General features: G+C 37.9%; 3 protein-coding genes across 3 annotated transcripts in view; 2 read left to right on the forward strand and 1 right to left on the reverse strand.

The window, feature by feature from the left end:
• The window catches only part of LOC113059477 (collagen alpha-6(VI) chain-like), a 1,020,620-nt gene that overhangs the window by 124,702 nt on the left and 877,288 nt on the right, over window positions 1-18,630 (forward strand).
• On the reverse strand, window positions 710-12,526 carry LOC113059510 (tyrosine-protein phosphatase non-receptor type 23-like). The gene is made up of 24 exons (XM_026228030.1): window positions 12,297-12,526; window positions 10,556-10,630; window positions 10,294-10,421; window positions 10,120-10,196; window positions 9,923-9,972; window positions 9,245-9,376; window positions 9,059-9,139; window positions 8,746-8,877; window positions 8,596-8,643; window positions 8,204-8,319; window positions 8,017-8,096; window positions 7,707-7,821; window positions 7,504-7,569; window positions 7,278-7,423; window positions 6,777-7,082; window positions 6,538-6,692; window positions 6,287-6,438; window positions 5,771-5,950; window positions 3,000-5,616; window positions 2,714-2,898; window positions 2,519-2,623; window positions 2,272-2,410; window positions 2,066-2,179; window positions 710-1,978 (listed from the first exon to the last, which is right to left on the reverse strand). Exons 1-24 carry the CDS (start codon window positions 12,378-12,380, stop codon window positions 1,382-1,384), a joined length of 5,880 nt encoding a protein of 1,959 aa, XP_026083815.1. The 5' UTR covers window positions 12,381-12,526; the 3' UTR covers window positions 710-1,381.
• On the forward strand, window positions 13,844-15,970 carry LOC113059560 (cell adhesion molecule 2-like). The gene is made up of 6 exons (XM_026228122.1): window positions 13,844-13,920; window positions 14,448-14,798; window positions 14,916-15,170; window positions 15,278-15,365; window positions 15,623-15,701; window positions 15,894-15,970. Exons 1-6 carry the CDS (start codon window positions 13,890-13,892, stop codon window positions 15,957-15,959), a joined length of 870 nt encoding a protein of 289 aa, XP_026083907.1. The 5' UTR covers window positions 13,844-13,889; the 3' UTR covers window positions 15,960-15,970.

The raw sequence follows: 18,630 nt of genomic DNA on the forward strand, positions 1-18,630 counted from the left end.
TTAGTTGATGCCAGGGTTGCTGCCCCATACAATGGCAGCAGTTTTATTGTGAGGAGTGAAATAGCCCCAAGCTCCATTGTGTTGATTTTACTGCTCGCTCTCCCTTCCCAGAGGAGCACATTCCTAGACATGATCGATGCATGTGGTATTGAAGTGAAATACTGCTCTCGACTTGCTGTATCTTACTGCTGCTGAAGTAGAAATGGGCTGGAGGATGTTTAAAGTGATGTGAAATGCCTGAATGTTGCACTGTTTCTTAAGATTGGGAGGGGGCAGAGAGAGACTGGCTGTGAATATTTTGTCTTTTTTAGGAGGGCCTACTCTGCCCTCTTCTCTGTCTTTTCCAAATACACTACACTGTGTACCAGACAGTAGAGGATGTAACTAATGCTCCGTTTTATTTTTAACACAATTAAAAAAAAAAAAAACCTTTGTACTAATTCGCAAATAAAAAGGCTTTCATATAAAGTGTTTTCCTTTTTTTGTCCTCATCTGTTAAACTTCTGGTATTAAAGTTGTATTCTGGATTAAATATATCTATCAAGCATTTGTAGATGCATGCAATTTATTGAAAATATGATAATATGAATTGCAACCTGAGAGTAAGGTAAGTAATGACAGGTTTTTAGAACAAATAACAAATTTGAATGTGTGATGTGCAGGAAACTGGGTAAATATCACTTTTAAAAAAATGTATGACACCATTATATTGACATTTGTTAAGATTTATTTACACCGTTCAAAGAATGACAAGTTAGAATCAACTCATAAAAATGCTATGATTTCTGAAGTGATTCAGAAATTTAAGTGTTTTAAATATAATGAGTACATTAAGTCATATCAAGTAGTATTCTCATCATCACCTTCAATTTGTCCCTACATATACTTTGCAGATCACTGTAGCTAAAAACAGGTGCGGTGACTAATAATATGCAACCCACAGTGCAAGCAGCATGTGTACAAAGGGCAAGCAGATAGTCCCTCAATCAAACTGTTAATAAGTTTTCTGAAAATAACAATAGTAGTTCAAATCACACTGTTTCCATTCTCATTGTTTATATTTTTGGTGTAGAGGCAGATGCCCATTGCAGAAGAGCCAACGCTTAGGCACCTTAAAGGCAATCACAAACACCATGGCATTAGGAGTGCATGCTAGGAGACCAGACTGGATTTGCGCAATGTAACCTGAAACGCCAGGAACAGTGCTGGAAAAATGCCAACTGGAAAAACTTAACTTTTCAGAACACAAGCGGACAGACTTGCACACAGTGGTGAGCTCCAAGAGGCATGTGCATGGAAAAGATGAGACACAGGGTCAGAAACAGTTCATAAGAGCACTGCCTGTGGGGGAGAAGATGAAAGAGAGCTCCATAATGTTGTTTCAGCTTTTGTTGAGTGTCCAGAGAGGATCCAAACTACTGAGCGGATCATCGCCATCTGGTGGTCCCTGCAGTCCTTTTCCTTCTTGCGGATGAAGGAAGCTTTGCTTGTTAATCCGCTGCTTGCCTCGATAAGCACTATCCATAGTAAAGGCTTCGGGTGTGAGAGAAGCAAGCAGATCTAAAGATGAGGATGTGGGCGGAGAAGGGGCATGAGGTGGTGGAGACGGGGCATTAGGTGCTGTGGATGGGTGATGATTTGAGACTGGAGATGCAGGAGTGGAACCAGTGATCCCATTCCCTTGGACGCTAGGAGCTGAAGGTGACTGCGTCATGCCTGGAGAAGAGGTGCAAAAGAGGGGGGGACTGATGGAACCAGGCATAGCTTCATAACAAAGTGGGTCCTGAGAAGGTGGAAGTGACAATTCTGTAGGATCTGGTTCCACTGTGCTTGGCGCTTCGGAAACAGAGGGAATCTGGTCTTGTTCATGGTCAACACTGGGTGGTCGAATGCTAAGTTTGGCCACAGTGGCCTGTATAGAACTAAAAGGCATGTCTCCTCCCAGAACAATGTCCTGAGATTCCTGTCGGGGGTATGACTAGAAAGACATACAAAATATTAGATAAACAATCACACTGCTGTTCATTGTATAAAAAAGGCAAGTAACTAAGAAAAAAGTGGTTACCTTTAATGCAGTATTATTTGAAGTCCTGGCGCAAGGGGATGTAATTATGCCATGACGTTGCAGAACCTGCTCTGTATGTTTAAGAACAGCCTCATAGCAAAATTTGAGGTGAAGCTGTAGAGGTTTTTCAACAAAAGTACCATTAAATTATATCAACCGAATGCTCTTTGCAAAATCTCAAAACCTCATTGAAAGTGTACATTTACCTTCTCTTGCAGCATGTTCTTCCTCTGCTGCCTCATCTTCCTCACCAGCTGGATCAGGTCAGGTATACCATTACCTGCTTCAATTTCTTGCAGCGCTGCATAAAGCAGACAGAAGGCACCAGTACGGCCAACACCAGAGCTATGAGAGACAGAAACAAAAAAGTAAATGTTCTACATCTCTGCATTTTGCTTTGCCTTGTCTGTGTTCAATATAACTTGTAATGTACTTTGTGAAAAAGTATGGTACCTGCAGTGCACTATGACTGGAGTGTGTAGTGGACGCTGAAGCAGGTAATGTCCGTGGACTTCTTGAATGAAATGGATGAGGTTGGTTTTACTCTCTGGAAGACCCCTTTTTGTAAAAATAAAAAGTTATTGTTTTGAGAGGTACTAGTTTTAATAGACTGACCGTGTAAAATACTGTTTAAGAATGAGTCCTCACAGTTCAGGCCATGAAGTAAACTGAAGGTGTACAACGGTGCGTTTCAAACTTTGGTCCCGATACTCCAGTTCTATCATGCGCTCTATATGGGTAGGAGTGATCTTCTGGGTGGTCAGGGTAAGGGTGATTGGCCCCTGAGCAAATTTTTGGCCTCTCTCTGAAGGAAAGTATCTCAATACCTTTTGCTGTGGATAAAATTAAATGCATTGTAAATCATTTAAAATAATATTAAAAGCCAGTGATATTCTAGAACTTTTCATAAAAACTCATGCCAAAGGATATTTACCTTCTCCAGTTCTAGCTCAGACACTAACATGACGATTACAGAAACTTTCTGCTCGTAAACCATGAGCCAGAAGTCGGCTGAAGTGCCAATGAGGGGACCCTGTGTTGCAATGAGCCGGGGGCAGTATGGGGATAGGTCCTCAATGAAACTGGCATTGATGTAATCATCTTTACCAGAGTGCAAGACAACTCGATTGCAGTCGTAAGGCATCACATCCTGATGGCGGTTCTTCATGGTGTAGCAACGGGCAATAGAGATAGAGAGCTGGCGAGTATCCTTCTCCTGCTGCTCTTGCAGTTCTTTCCAGTGGGCATCAAGTTTCGACAGACCTCCCTCCCATGTTGGGCGCTCTAAGGATTGAATTGTTGATCTAAACCGTTCTAGCTGTGCACTGAGTTTCGAGACCCTCTCTGGTGCTTGGTAAGGGTCACCCTGGATAAGTCTCACACCCTCAGCTTTTTTTCTGTAATGTTCCTCCTGAGGGTCAACTTTTGTGGGTAGTAAGACATTTGCGATGTCCTTAGTGCCTCCATGCTGGCTCTCGGGGCTTGAGGAAAGCAAGTCATCAGTACTAGAGTTCTGTCGCTGAAACAAAGTAGACTCAGATGAAGTCATGGCACCAGTGGGTGCTGGAGCCTGAACTGAAGACTGTGGCAATGTTGCTCCTCCAACTTGGGCTAGAGCAGGAGATGGTCGCTGGGTGACCATACCAAGGGAGGGAGGACCAGGAGAGGGAGAAGGTGATGGGGCAGGAGAAGGTAGCACATGAGGCTGGGGTGCACCTGGTGCTCCTGAGGATGGAGGTATCATGCTTTGAGGCCCTGGGGGAGCAGCAGCTACAGGATGCTGCATTGGTCCAGAAGGAGTGTTCCCACTTTGTGGAACAGCATAAGATATTGGTCCTCCTGGGGGTAGCTGTTGTACGACTACAGGCTGTGAAGTGGGGGGCTGGGACTCTGGCTGCAGAGCTGCCACCGACTGATTTGATACCATAGGAGTACCACCAGGAAAACTCAAAGGTGCAGAGCTAGGAGGAATGGTTGGCTGAGGTTTGTAGATATTGTGAGGGATTGCTGGAGGACAGGACTGGGGAAGGATTTGAGGATGAGATTGGTTTTGATGCTGTGAAGGATTGCTAGGGTGTATTTGGATCTGTGATGAATGAGGGCCATGTGGGACCTGAGGTTGAACAGGAATAGTAGCCCTCCCAGGGACTGCCGGGTACGCTGGCTGTTGGTTGGGTTGATGAGAAGGAATTATCTGTGACTGGGGGCAGTAAGATTGGGAGACTGAGGGCATTTGTGAATGAGAGGAAGGAGACATGTGAGTGGTTGGTGCAAGCATTTGTGGCTGCTGGGGAGGAGTCATCTGTTTTGAGGCAGAAGGTATCTGCATATGCGGTTCAGGGCCTAAATGATGAGAGGATGGGGGTATCTGGGGGTGATGAGGACCTGGTAATTGACTGAAGTAAGGTGTTTGGGGCTGTGAAGCAGAAGGAATCTGTTGACTGACGTGTGCTAAGTGTGACATTGACACAGGAGGCCCCGGTTGGGAGGATGGTGGCATCTGTGAAGGCATGCCTGGATGGGGAATCTGGCCTGGAGTGACAATGTTAACTTGTGGAGATTGGGACTTCGGATTAAAAGAGAAGGGGGGGTAACCCTGATGAGGCTGCATATGGGTAGCAGGAGCTCTAAACTGTCCTTGGATTTGAGGTTGATAAAAGTTTGGTGGTCCTGGTTGTCTTACTTGAGCTATGTACTGTGGGAACCGAGGCTGGTGCCCAGGCAAAGGTTTAGGCATTTGCTGTTGAGTTGGTACAGGTGGGTAAAATGGCTGCTGTTGACTTTGACCACCCTGTTGAGCAAATACCTGCTGAGGTTGAGGTTGAGGCTGGTGATGATGGGCTGGCATTGCCTGTGGAGTTTGGTTTATGGAAACAACAGGTTGGTGCATGTACTGGACATGGGGTGTCATCTGAGGTGGAGCTCCATACACTGATGACACTGGTGGCATCTGTTGGTGTTGGCCTGGAGAAGGCATAACTGCCTGGATAGATGCAGGACTGTAGCTTGGAATAGGTGTCTGTACACTATCCACTGTAGTGGTAGAAGGTCGGACTGAAGTGACTGATGGGCCGGGTTGGTTCTGTGAAGATGGAGGGTAGTACCCAGACACAGATGGTGGTGGAAAGACCTGATGGTTGGGCAATTGTGGGAACTGTTGTTGTGCCAGAGGAGGCTGAGGAAGACTGTGACTGAAACTCTGAGACAGGGGAGGTGTTGGAAAACAGGAGATCTGAGCAAGAACTTCAGGAGGCGGTAAATTTGGAGGAAATCTGGTTTGAGTATAGAGTAAAGCTGAGTTAGCTCCAGGCCAGCGCAGAATAGAGCTAGCAGCAGCTCCAGAACGTGCAGCATGATGACCAGATGGTGGAATGGTAAGTCCAGGAGGCAGGCTGCGTAGCTCTTCTGGGAGATCTCCACCAAGGGCTAGGATAGCAGCACTCAGCTCTGCCAGTTCAGGGTCATTTAAGTTGGCATGATCCACACTTTGGCCTTGCTTCGGGGGTGGTTTTGGGGCAGTGGGTCTTTGGGGCACCTTTTTTTTTAGCTCTCTGTCAAACGTTAAGAAGAGTCAAATTACAACTAAAATTTTACTAATTAAATGAAACTTTCTATTAAAAACAAGACATTATGTAAGACCAAGAGTTTTGTGTGCAAAGAACGATACAACTGAGTAAACATATTGATGATCAAACTCATAATTACTTTTCCATTATGGCTTGTCTCTCTTCTTTCCGAGTCTTGCAGACAGTCTTGGCTTTCTCCAACAGGCGAGAGGCCTTTGTTTCTAGGTCTTCATAAAACTCTTTGCCCTCCTGAGATTTCTTCATTAAATCTTCATAGGCCTCATAGGAGGCCACAAGCATCTGTACAGTGCTGTTCCATCTAAAAAGTAAATAGACACCATTTATATCTTTTGGAAGTATACTGATGAACTATGAAGATAAATCTTCCGTTCAAGATGCTTAACTATTTTATTAATTTATTATTATTATTATTATTATTAATTTAGTTTTTGATTTTCTTTAGTCTTGTGCAAAAAAAAAAATAATTCTGTCATCAATGTCATAAATGTATGTATGCATGTTTGTAATAGCTCCTAAAAAAATTCCTTGTGTGTTTGCACACACTTGAAACAAAGCAAATACTGATTCTGATGATGCTACACTTAGTAAAGTTTATGCATATTTGTCATGTAAATGTAATTCCTTTGAGTCATACTTATGTTCAGTTTCTGTCAGGCCCTTGCGCACAGTGGCATACTGTACATTAGCTTCTGTCAGTGCCTTCAGGATATTCTCTTGAGCTGTCAGGTTCTGATCAATGTATACTTTCACCTGCTCATACTTCTTAAGCTGCTCCTCAAAGAGTTTCTATGAGGGAAAAGTAAGCATAGATAAAACTATAATACAGTGACTGATGTCTAATACAAACTTTAAAAAATAAGTTGCGGAGTCATGTAAAGCCCATACCTTCACGTCAGCACGCTCAGTTGTTACCAGAGAAGTAGTGATGTCATCATGCTGAATGAGGTCTCTAAGCTGCTTTTCCAGGGAGCTTCGTTGGTCCCGCATTTCTTGCACTTTACCCAAAATTCTCTTCATAGTCTGGAGACCTGCCATCTCATCTGAAAATGACAAAAAATTATAATTCTCATAAACATACATAACATGATTTTTCACGTGAATTATTTAAGTCATAAAGCACCCACCCTCACTAAGTTGAGGTTTCGGCAATGCCTCTTTAAGCGTGTCTAGTGGTCCACCGAGGAGTCTCAGATTGCTGATGTGCAGATTCATGGCCCGGTGAAGTTCTGTGTTGGTAAAGCTGGCTTTTTCGTGTGCCTCAAAATACTTTTCCAGGTCTCTCCGCAGCTCGGCCAGAGCTGAGGGCCGTTCTGGGACAGCCTGCTTCCCAGCAGCCTCTTCTAAACTTTGCTCCTCTGCCTCATCCTCATCTAATACATCTCGAATCTCGCGCAGAGAGCCTTCTACATCGGTGAACACACCTGAGAGGACTGAGGAGGGAGGAAAATGAGTTAAATACAAGAGTTTAGACTTTTCTAACATTTTACTATACTTTTTTAAAGAGCTTTAAATAGCTTGAATTGAGATGCACAACTTTATTTAATAATAAAAGCTTAAGTAATCAGCTTTAATTACTAGTAACATAAAAATACCATGAAAAAGGACTTTGAAGTGACGCCACTAACCCTGCATTGACTGGATAAGGTTTTTTACAGTATCAGGTCTCACACTCAAGGCAGCACATTTTTCCATCAGCACAGAAGGAAGGGTATTATACATCTCCATATTGTCAACTGACTCAGGGTCCAGACCGAGAGAGTCCATGAACTGTCTGTAGGAATATGACAATTGAGACATTGAGATGCATACTATGTGTTTTGTATGAAATTACTTTAACCTTTTTACACTCACTCTAATGTTTCATTCTTGTTGTCTATTTTTGCCATGACATCTCTTAGCAGGTTGGCCTTCTCTTCACTGTAATTTTAACAGAAAAATAATTTTTTTTAAACCATATTAGATAGCACAGGGGAACTGACAATTATTAGAATGAGGAACTGTTGAATGGTGTGTGTGTGTGTGTGTATGTATCTATCTATCTAAAATATTTAAACCTGTAAAGAGAGGAGGCCTCATGGGCAGCCATGGGCACCAGCTTTGCAAAAATGTCTGGCCCAGTGACAGTGGGGTCTGTTGGGTTTACAGGCAAGGCTTTCACCAGTGGGGCCCCTGTGATAGAAGCAGGAAAGCATAAACACCTAGGGCAGTTTTAAATCTTTCCACTCTTACTCATTTATTTATTTTTTACCTGCAGCAAATATTAAGCTAATGGAACCATTGCACTTCTTCTAGTCATACCATATAATGAATCAGTGACATCCCAATGCAGTTACAAAGCACTACAACAATTGTTGGCTAAAATACCTTTCACTGAGGTCAGTGTCTCCAGAGGTGGCACAGATTCATGGTAAATGAAGTCATTGTCTTTTTGGGCAGAATTAAATCTAAAATGAAATGTGACATGAGAAGTGACAAATGAGCTTCCTGTGACTTTTTATACAAAATGAATTATGCCTTATGGTGAGTTAAGCATAACATCTTATCTGCTCACTTTCCACCAATGACATCCATGGTAAATCTAAGGGCTTCCTGTACACTGTCTGGCTGACCCTTAGCCAGCTTAATTGCCTCGCTGAGTTTGTCTACTGAGCTTTGAAGGTAAGCAACCTGTTGAAAAAGAAATCAAGTATTAGATTAGATTAAAAAGGTTTACAAAACAGCCGTTTCTTTCTGGGTTCGTTTAAACCTCTTCCTCTTTATATATAATAGGTTTTTAAAATGGTTTCATGGTAAACTATACGAGATAAGACAAACTGGACTTCCTTAAAAAAAAGATCTTTCTGTGGACAAGAGGCTAAGATGAGGTTGAAACAAGTTCTCCAAGCCAAAGTGCACAGATGGCCACTAACTGAAACAGAAGACAGAAAAACAGGCATGTTGTACCCTCTCTCCATACTTCTGCTGCTCTTCAGCCTGTTTCCCCATGTGCAACTGTTGAGAGAACAAGGATTTGTACGACTTGCTTAGAAACATAAAAACTTCGAACAACATGCTCTGTAGCTAGTCCAAACTCAGTTTGAATAGAAGACTCACATGAGCAACTGCAGCAAAGTAGTAAATCTTCATTTGCACTAATTTCTTCCAGTCTTTCTGTATCTTTCCTAACATTGAAGCGGTTTCTGAGTTCTCCAGAGCTCTGCATGCCTCTTTGTAATAGTCCACCACCTGAAGACAAAATATTTCATATTCCAAACATATCTTACATATATATACAAGCATACTCAAATTTTGTACAAACAAAATCCTAAGGTGAAATGTGAAAACCCTTAACTAATCTTTGTCATGGATGTACCTTCATTTCAAGCCAAGGTATTTGTAAACGGTAGAAAAAAAAATAAGGAAGTACCTGGGCACTTATCCGAGCGACGAGAAAGCTCTTCCTGTTGTCCAACATAGATTTTTCCAACAGGCACTCTTGGGCCTGACCCTGAAAAAGGCATTTGGTACTTTAGCCCTAATCTACAGCATAGCATAAAGATGAAAATGCACACCCTTATGATAGCAGGTGAGTGAAACTAACAAAAGCTCATACCAGCATGAGGTTGATGTTGAGATTGAGGATCTGGTGACTCATGTCCACACTGAAGTTGTGGCTGAAGTGATCTCTCAAGTAGGTGAATGCTCCAGCCGAGCACTGGAAGTGTGTGCAAGATACTTTCATTCCCTAACAGTGACGGGAAAAGGGACAGTTAGGAATAATACTTTAGCTGGAAATAGCTATAATTAATTATGTGTTCCAAACCAGTAAAAATAACATTCACATAACTGCTTGAAATCATCTGATTTTCCCACATAGTCACAGCCTCACATGACTCACCCACGGACACCTCACACTCACAGTCTGCTCGCTGACTGATCAATGCATATTGCTCTCAGAACTAAAGCATTTTCTCAATCTGGTGTCATGGAAAATGGTGGCGAGGTAACACTGTACCACAGCGAAATTCTGTTCTGTTATTGATATTTTCTTAAAGTTGGCATGAAATGGAAACTCACACTATTTTCCTATTGCTTCTCATTGATTTTTATTGTGAATGTTCTATCCATGCATATGTTTTATTTGTTATTTGTGAATAAGCGCTAAAATATAAATATTTATTTTTCAGCCTGATGATATACATAGCTGAAACAGCAATTCCGACATGATGCATTAAATCACATGATATTTCATTCGGTGTATGTAGGCTGTGTCTTCTCTAATTCAGTTCACCTCTTCGGACACCCTGTTGTCCATGGCTCCCAACATTGAATGGAGTGCTCCTACAACATGGAAAACATGACTTGAATCAGGAAACAAGCCTGATTCTGAACAATACCCTCCTCTCAACAACACTGTAGTTATTTTAATCACAGACAATGCAGTCATTGACTAGAGGAATAATACATATCAGTCTAGTACTAGCTCACCCAAATTATAAAGGATGCAGGCCTGCTCATAGCAGATGTCCTCGTGGGTCACTGTCTTCCCAGAAAATATCTCTGTCCTATATATTTAAACAAGAAAAGTTTAAGGGAAAGACTAAAAGTCAACAAAAAGCAGTATATGAGAGGGAAATATGACGGCTGGGTTGGTGCCCTCACCAGGAAATAGGCACAGCAGCTTCCTGCTCCAATCCCAAAGGCACACGACTCTGAAGATAGTGCAGTTGCCCGAAGTACTTCCTTAAGGTGCTGCAGCCTTCAAAGTCTCGTGTGACATTCACAGCACTCTAGAAAGCCAAGACAATGAAGATAATGTAGAAATGCATCACTTAACTGGTGATAGAAATGTTAAGTGTGATTTTCAGGGAAGACATGTGACATGGTGACTAAAAGTATGCCCTGAATGCACACTAATATTTACCTGTCTCAACTGCTCCAGTTTCTTCAACTGCTCATTATAATGGTCAGGATCTTCACCGTAGTTCTTCAGTATGAACTAGGAAAAATTTAAAATGTATATATGAATGATCTTGGTCACTTGTCACTTTAATCAGACTTAAGATATTTTTAATAAGTGATTTTTTTTTTTGCACTAAAAAATCTTTTAACTGCACTGTTGTTCACTTCATTGATTTGCACTATATCTGTCATTTACCTTGCGCTGCTTTATTTAACTTTATTTTTAACTTTTATTTTTATTATATGTCTTTTTTTATAATTCCCTTATTGTATAATTGTATCTACATTTTATATTTGATCTAGTTATTTTTTTAGGCTTTAATGTTAATGTTATCTGTATGCACCGGGGTCTGAGAGTAACGCAATTTCGATTCTCTGTATGTATGTACTGTACATGTGGAAATTGACAATAAAGCAGACTTGAACTTGAACTTGAACTTGAAAAGATCAAAGCAAGGGCGTCTTCCGGTCTTTCTGGGCATTAATGTGACTATCAGTACAATACAAATAACAAAAAAAATAAATCTAATATTTGGTGCTTATTTGATTAGTGATGTATAAATTGTGCAAAAATCATAATTATTTCTTATTTATTTTATGCCATAACTGTTCTTGGTCTTACTTTTTTTTTCTTTTTTGAAAAATTCCTGTTTATTTCCACGATTAAAAAAAAATCTTAGAAAAATCTCAATAAGCAGTTAAGCATTGGCAATCAAAATAACTATTTTTATTTAATTTTTTTTTGGACACTTAAGGATACCATTCAATACAACATAGATAGAATTTTAAAAGATCACAAACACTGTTACAGCTTAAAACATTTGAGAGTAAAGAGACAATGAAAATCATAATTAGGCTTCATCATGGAATCTACAAGAAGAAAGCTGTGGTTCCTCTTGAACCCCTGACTCACTAAACTATTTTAGTATTGTTATTTTGTTTGCATTCAGCACTGTCAATAATTACCACGCAAAAACATAAACAACCTGAACCTGCTATTCCCCCTTTGGCCTAGTTTGTCGGGAAAGGATCTGATAAACTAACATGACACAAGCTGATAAAAATTCCTGAGAGCTGGAAGGAAGTGATGGATAGGAAGTTTAACACAATAATATACACATTTAATTCACTACAACACAAAGTTATTTTAATGTGTCCTCAAGCAGGGACACTGCATTAATTCCAGAGGAACCAATGATGATTATAAAAAAGAAAGCAGAGATTCATGACTTTAGTGGCATGTCATTGCATTCCATAACATAACATGTCTGTATTTAGGCTAGTGACGAGTGACCAGAAAACAAATAGCACAAGAATAGATCATTCCTATGGTGATTTTTTTGTCATTTAAGAGTTTAACATCACCAGTCGACATTCACATTCATTACAGGAAAATACAATATGATTATTTAAACCATCCTCTTTTGTATTCCAAAAAATAAATAAAGACAAAAAATTTGGCGAATGACACCTGGGTATAAATAAATAAAAAATAAATAATGACAAATTTTGGGTTAATGAGAAATATAGTTTTGGTGGAACTGTTCCTTTAAGAAAACACAGAATAGCTCACGTACTACCTGAAAAACAAGGCCCTGGACTCGAATTTGAGTTTTGGGGTAGATCACTTATATTTATTTTCAGTTTAAACAGGATCAGTGACTGCAGTGACTGTGTCTGATCAGGTCTGTCTGGTCCCTCACCTGTTTGACAGTCGGGCTGAACTCAAACTCTCCTGCCTCCTTCAGATCCAGCCAGATCATCGGCATTCGCGGCACGGCTTCCATCGCAGCCGCCGACTAAACTAGAATAGAATTATAGCGATCACGCACCTGGAAAGAGACGAGAGCTGCGGAAATATTGTTTTCTATTTTACAGCTGTAAACGTTTGTCATGTCCCCATATTCACCCATTCAGGAAGCGATGGCAGCTTCCGGAAGTGACATCATGATATTTGACCTCTGAATCTGGGAAATGTGGTCCTGCAAAAAAAATAAATAAAATAATAATAATAAATAATAATAATAATAATAATAATAATAATAATAATAATAATAATAATAATAATAATAACAATAATAATAATAATAATAAATAAATAAATAAAATTAAAGAAATAACTAACTAATGAAATGTCGTTATGCAAAAACAAAAAGCACAACATTTTAGTCCTTGTTTAAAGATATGATTTAACATTAATATTTTGCTATTCTTTGTGTACATAAATACATATTTATGTTTTACTGCAAACGTCTTATAAGAGATACTACCATGTTTTTTCCTGATCATATATGTATTATATGTTCTGCAAAAATAAAAATAAAATTGTGGTTCTGTACTGTAGACTACTTTGCTGCACATTGATGTCTGTTATTCCATAAAAAAAATGATTAGTGACATATAAATAGTGCAGATTCTTAATTCTTGCCATCTCTATGACATAACTTTTCTTTAATTTACTTATTTAATCATAAAACCTTGTTTATTTCTAGGATTAAATGAAACATCCTATTGATTATGAATGTCTTCTCAGACCTTTCTCACTGTATCTGTTATTGCTTATTGTTTCATTATGCATCAATCATTTCAAATGTCCCAGCAGATATTTTATAGAATGAATAAAGTGTTTTGTGCTCCCAGGTGTTGTCAGTGATCAGTGTGTGTTATCCTCCTCTGAACTGTCCCGTGAAGTGATCCAGAGTCACTATTGACTAGATTTACATGTTAATTACTTAAAAAAAATTACTCTAATTACTTCTTGATGCTTTTGTTGTTATTTTGTTTGTTTTGATTAAGGGAGTATAGGGTATTTGAGTATAGAGACTTGTTCTGACTATTAGCCAGTTGCCTTTTATTAACATATTGGCCGTTTATTAGTACCTCTAAAGCACATATTCTTCATGACCATATTTTACATATTAAACAACTACCTTACTAACTATTAATAAACAGCAATCTAAGAGTTTATTGTTAATGGTTTGTTGATAGCGACAGTTGGACCTTAAAAGAAAGTGTGACCACATTTTCATATCTACACAATCATATTCATATTTTGAAAATATATACAATATATACAAAAATGTATTTATCTTTATAACTTCGGAGCATGTTTGAAAATAATGTGATGGGAAAATAATGTCAAGAAACTTTTTGGTTCTTATGTGGGACCGTCAGTGCTAATGATATTAGGAAGGAAATGGAAATCAACATCCGTCATAGCAACTTCTTTCTCTCTCTCTCTCTCTCTTGCGTTTTGTCTGACACTGCATAAAACATCTTCTGTAAACTAAATTACAATGCTGCAAATTATTCTGCTTCTTCTGCCTGGTAAGAAAATAGTTTCTTATGTATTTTGTAAATTTTGTTTGTTGACCTTTTTTCTTTATTTTTTTATTTTTTATTTGATTTAATTTATATCAAATTATAATTAACTGAAAACTAATTGACTATATGAAATGAAGACCAAATTTGAGGCCACTAAAATGTTATTTTGTGTTCTTTTTATTTTCTAATGAAAAGGTTAGATGTTTAGATGTTTTTTTAATATCTGGTGTATATGGAGTTCCCATCTTCTCATTTGATTAGTGACAGAATCTTTAATATCTCTTATTTATCTAAGCCATAGCTTTTCTTTATTTTCCTTTTTATGGTTTTAAGGATTTTTTCTGTGGTCTCAGACTTGTGGACTTCACTGTATCTCTGATATTGCTGATTGATTCATTATTTAAAACATTTCTTAAAACTGGCATAATAGATATTTTAGATATCTGTAACAGATGTTGTCTGAAGAGATCTGATTAAACTATCTACAGTAAGAGATACTCTGAATAAATCAAGTGTTCTGTGCTCCTCAGGTGTTCTCAGTCAGTGGAGAGTGAGTTATGTTTCTCTGAGTCCGGTCTGTGCTGCGAGGGGATCCAATGTTTCTATTAACTGTAGATATGAATATCCAGATGATCAACGAGTACAGCAAGTGATCTGGTGTTCAATGAGAAAACGTTGCAACTGTGCAGTTAAGCCGTATGTTTATGATAGTAAATCCAACAATAATAAAAAAAACTTCCAATACATTGGAGACAAAACCTCAAATTGTTCTCTTTTGATCAGTAATATTGATCAAACACATTCTGGAGAGTATAAATTCAGATTTATAACCAGTGAGAAAAAATATACATGTGCTCCTCGAGTGACCATTTTAGTAGATGGTAAATATAAAAGATTTAATCTAAAAAATTACTTCTTGATGCTTTTGTTGTTTTGTTTGTTTTTATGTTTATATTAAAATAAATCTCCCAGTTCAATTTTTATTTTTATTTTTATAGATTTAAAAGTGTCCATGAACAGATCAAGAGAAAATGGAAGCACAATAGTTGGAGACTCTCTGAATTTGACGTGCACACTCAGCTGTTCTGGTAATTTAGCTGATGTTCAGTGGTTTAAGAATCGTGATCTGATTCGACACTCAGAGCCCGTCCTCACCTTCAGCAGAGTAACAGCTGAAGACTCGGGGAGCTACTCTTGTTCTTTGAGAAACTTTAAAACAACTCTATCTGAAGAAATTACCATTCACATTGAAGGTTGGTTATATATATATAATTAACAAATTCATGTTCACACAATCATATTTATATTTAATAAATGAGATAATTGACAATAAATAGTATCTTTTTGTTCTCCTCAACAGATGTCACCTGGTTTCCAACCGTTCTGATTATTGTGGTGTTTTTAGTCTCACTTGTTTTCATCACTGCAGCTGTGATTCTTATGAGAAGGTAGGACATACTGATTTGTTTGTACTTACACACACCAATATATTATCATTTTCTCAGTCAATTTGAATAAAACATTAATTGATATTCCACAAGTCAAGTCATCTTTAATCATAGTGTTTTATACAATAGAGATTGTTTCAAAGCTGCTTAAATAAGAAAGTAACAGAATCAATGATTCAAACATCACCAAAAATGAGACAATATATATATAAAAGGAATCATTAAATAAATAATTCTGTCACATTTTCTCTTACAAGGAAAGCAAAAACTCAAGTAAAACCAAAGAAGAAGAGAGAAGAAGCCAAGCGTTCTCTTTACTGCACTCTTCAAAAAAATGTAAATATGAAACCTAAATATAAATGCCCTGTTGAAAGGACCAGCTTCTCAACCAACTCCTTGTTTGGTCAAACAACTTCATCAGAAGCTGAGCTAAGCTGGTATTTTCAGCAGGGTAGGCATGAAATAGAACAAACTATGACAGTTAGGCCTATATTTAAAGACACGTTTTGTTCATCTGTTTGCTGTTAGGATGACGCAGTCTACTCGACCATCACAAACCCACAAGAAACACAAGATGTGCTGCAGGAGGTGTGAAAATTCAAGAGACACATCACTAAGGTCATTTTTTTTCATTTATTTATTCTCACCAGTAGTTATGGATATGATGTGACATGATTCACAATTTATCATATTTAATGTAAGAAACATATTTGTCCATCTTGACATAATATTGCTAGTGAATATGAGTTTGTGTGTGTTTCACTGAAATGATCTTCTTCATTTCTAGGTCTGCAAACACAAAGCAGCAAAATGAGAGTCTGGTTTAGTCTACTTTGTTTTGACCAAATGTCTTCTTTCTAAGATAAAACATGAAATCACCTACATTGTGTTTAATTACTCAGTAAAATAAACGTTAATAGAAGTTAATGAAAATCCCTAACATGATAGGAAGCAAACATGTGTCTGCTGTACAGTTTGTGTGTTTTCAGCTCTAAACTTCTCAGATGAAGAGCTGTCTCTGCCAAATATAACCATTCTTCTTTGAACCTTTAAGATTGATAAAATAATTTTTGTGGCAGCTGTAAAAGTTGAGATTAGGCAGTTAAGATAAAGAAAGCATTTCCATAGCAATGACTCTTGACTTCATCTGCCAGCTGAAACACGATAAAGCACAACATGTTTTTTCTGGTTCTTTCTTGTTTTAAAATATGAATATGAATGCTTCTTTGCTGATTGGCCGCAGTTGGTTTGAGTTTGAGCTGGTTTGGTTTGGTTTAAAGAGTTTATTTAACACTCATAAAATATAATTAATGTCAATTTTTCAATAGCAATTTTTGAAATACTCTTTCAGAATCTAAGAAATATAGCAAAGGAGGGCTTATATTGGTTCCATTTACATGATGTGTAAATTTACCCACCAAAATTATCATGTTTAGTCACAATATATATATATACATATTGCAACCAAAACTTATAGATATCTTCACAGCAGAAGTAAAAAGCATGTTCAAGAGATTCAGGGAAGGACGAACAAACTGAAATCTCGTCTTTAAAAATTTCCCTGTGGATATATTCTAAACAGGAATTTTTAACAAGTCTTTTCAACCTTTTGGGGGCAAAAGGGTCAAAGTCAGATAGAGTGTAAGAAACCTCAACATCAAAGCCATAGCAACGAAAATCACCAATATGTTTAAAAACTCTGTATTATGAATGTCATTACACTTATTGTCACGTAATTTACAACTGTAAAAAGGACTTCATTGTATTTGTTTTTAGCAGTTTAATGGATCCTTGAATTAAGTTGTCAATACCTTAAAATCATAATGACCCAAAACATTTGAATGGTATAGCCTACTGTAAATATAGTAATAGTCCTCATTAACACAACATAATAATCAGCTTTAATATTTAGGGTGAAAAGTTAAACTACATTTTATGTGATGGGGCTGACGAGGGACCTGGATAATGGGTAGGGGGTGCTGACCCCAAAAAATGTTAAGAACCACTGCTGTAGCACATAAAGTTTTGTATGTTTTGCTTTTATAATACATTTTTTGTTTGTTTTTATTTTGTACGAATTTAATAAACTTGCAGCTATGCAGCGTTACAGACCAAATATGAATAATAAATGTTTTGTGATATTTTGAAGTGTTTGAAATAATTATTTTATCTTTAAAGACTTTATAATTTGATCTCATAATGCACCGACTGATTCCACTGATATTCAGAACCTGACTGAAAATAAAATGTTTTAGTTGACAGTCAGCAATACATATTAGCACCATCCAAACAAGCAAAAAAGCTAAAAAATAATAATAAAAAACTAAAATATTAAATATTTATTTTATTTTATGTCATGACTTTTCTATGCTTTACATTTTTTTAAAACCTCAAACTTTGTTTATTTTCAGGATTAAAATATTCAGATTCAGATTGATGCAGTGGTGATAAAACTAAACAAAGCAAAGTAGTGTTCTGATCTCTTTTGCCACAATTTCATAAAAATAGGTACAAAAACTGCTTTTACCTTAAAGATACTTAAAGTTTACATTTTAGTACCTAAAAGGTACAAAAGTATGTCATGAGTCCCCGGTGTTTCTCCCTCTCACCACCAGAGGGCGCCACTTCCATTCTCCCCGACCCATTAACTTCACTCCGCACAGCTGTCACATATTCTCCACACTCTCACCTCTCTGCCTGCCTGGATTATTGTAATGTCAATTTTAATTACGTATGTTACTCGTGCTTGCATTTTGGCTTGTTCCCTGTGATTCGTTTCTGTTTTGTTTTTTCCGTTTTGGCCTTTTTGTTTCGTTCTTATTAAAGTGAATCTTCCCCGCATCTGGACCCTGACCTTGTTCTTTCCACGGCGCCGTCCCTACCGCGCCGTGACAAAGTAGGCTACCTTTGGGAAAAGTACCGCGACAGCATTTGTACCTTTTTATCAGAGAGTGCATAACAAAACCATTCAATTACCACACAAAGTAAATTTTTATATATCCTCAGGAAGGGACACTGCAGAGGAGCCAACTGTAATTATGAACAGAAAACAAGCAGTCATTGTGACTCCAGTTGTGTGCTTCTGCAACCTGTAATATAATATAGCAGTGTTTAGGTTAGTGAGGGACCAAAGAAACAAATAGGTTCAGATATGTGATATACTGTATGACTAGTTAAATGGACTCACAACATCAGAGGAATTAATTAATTAATTAATTATTATTTCTTTACAACTCTTTTGCTTGAATAAATGCCTTTCAAAATC

The sequence above is a fragment of the Carassius auratus genome, chromosome 41 (assembly GCF_003368295.1).
Source record: "Carassius auratus strain Wakin chromosome 41, ASM336829v1, whole genome shotgun sequence".
NCBI lineage: Eukaryota > Metazoa > Chordata > Actinopteri > Cypriniformes > Cyprinidae > Carassius > Carassius auratus.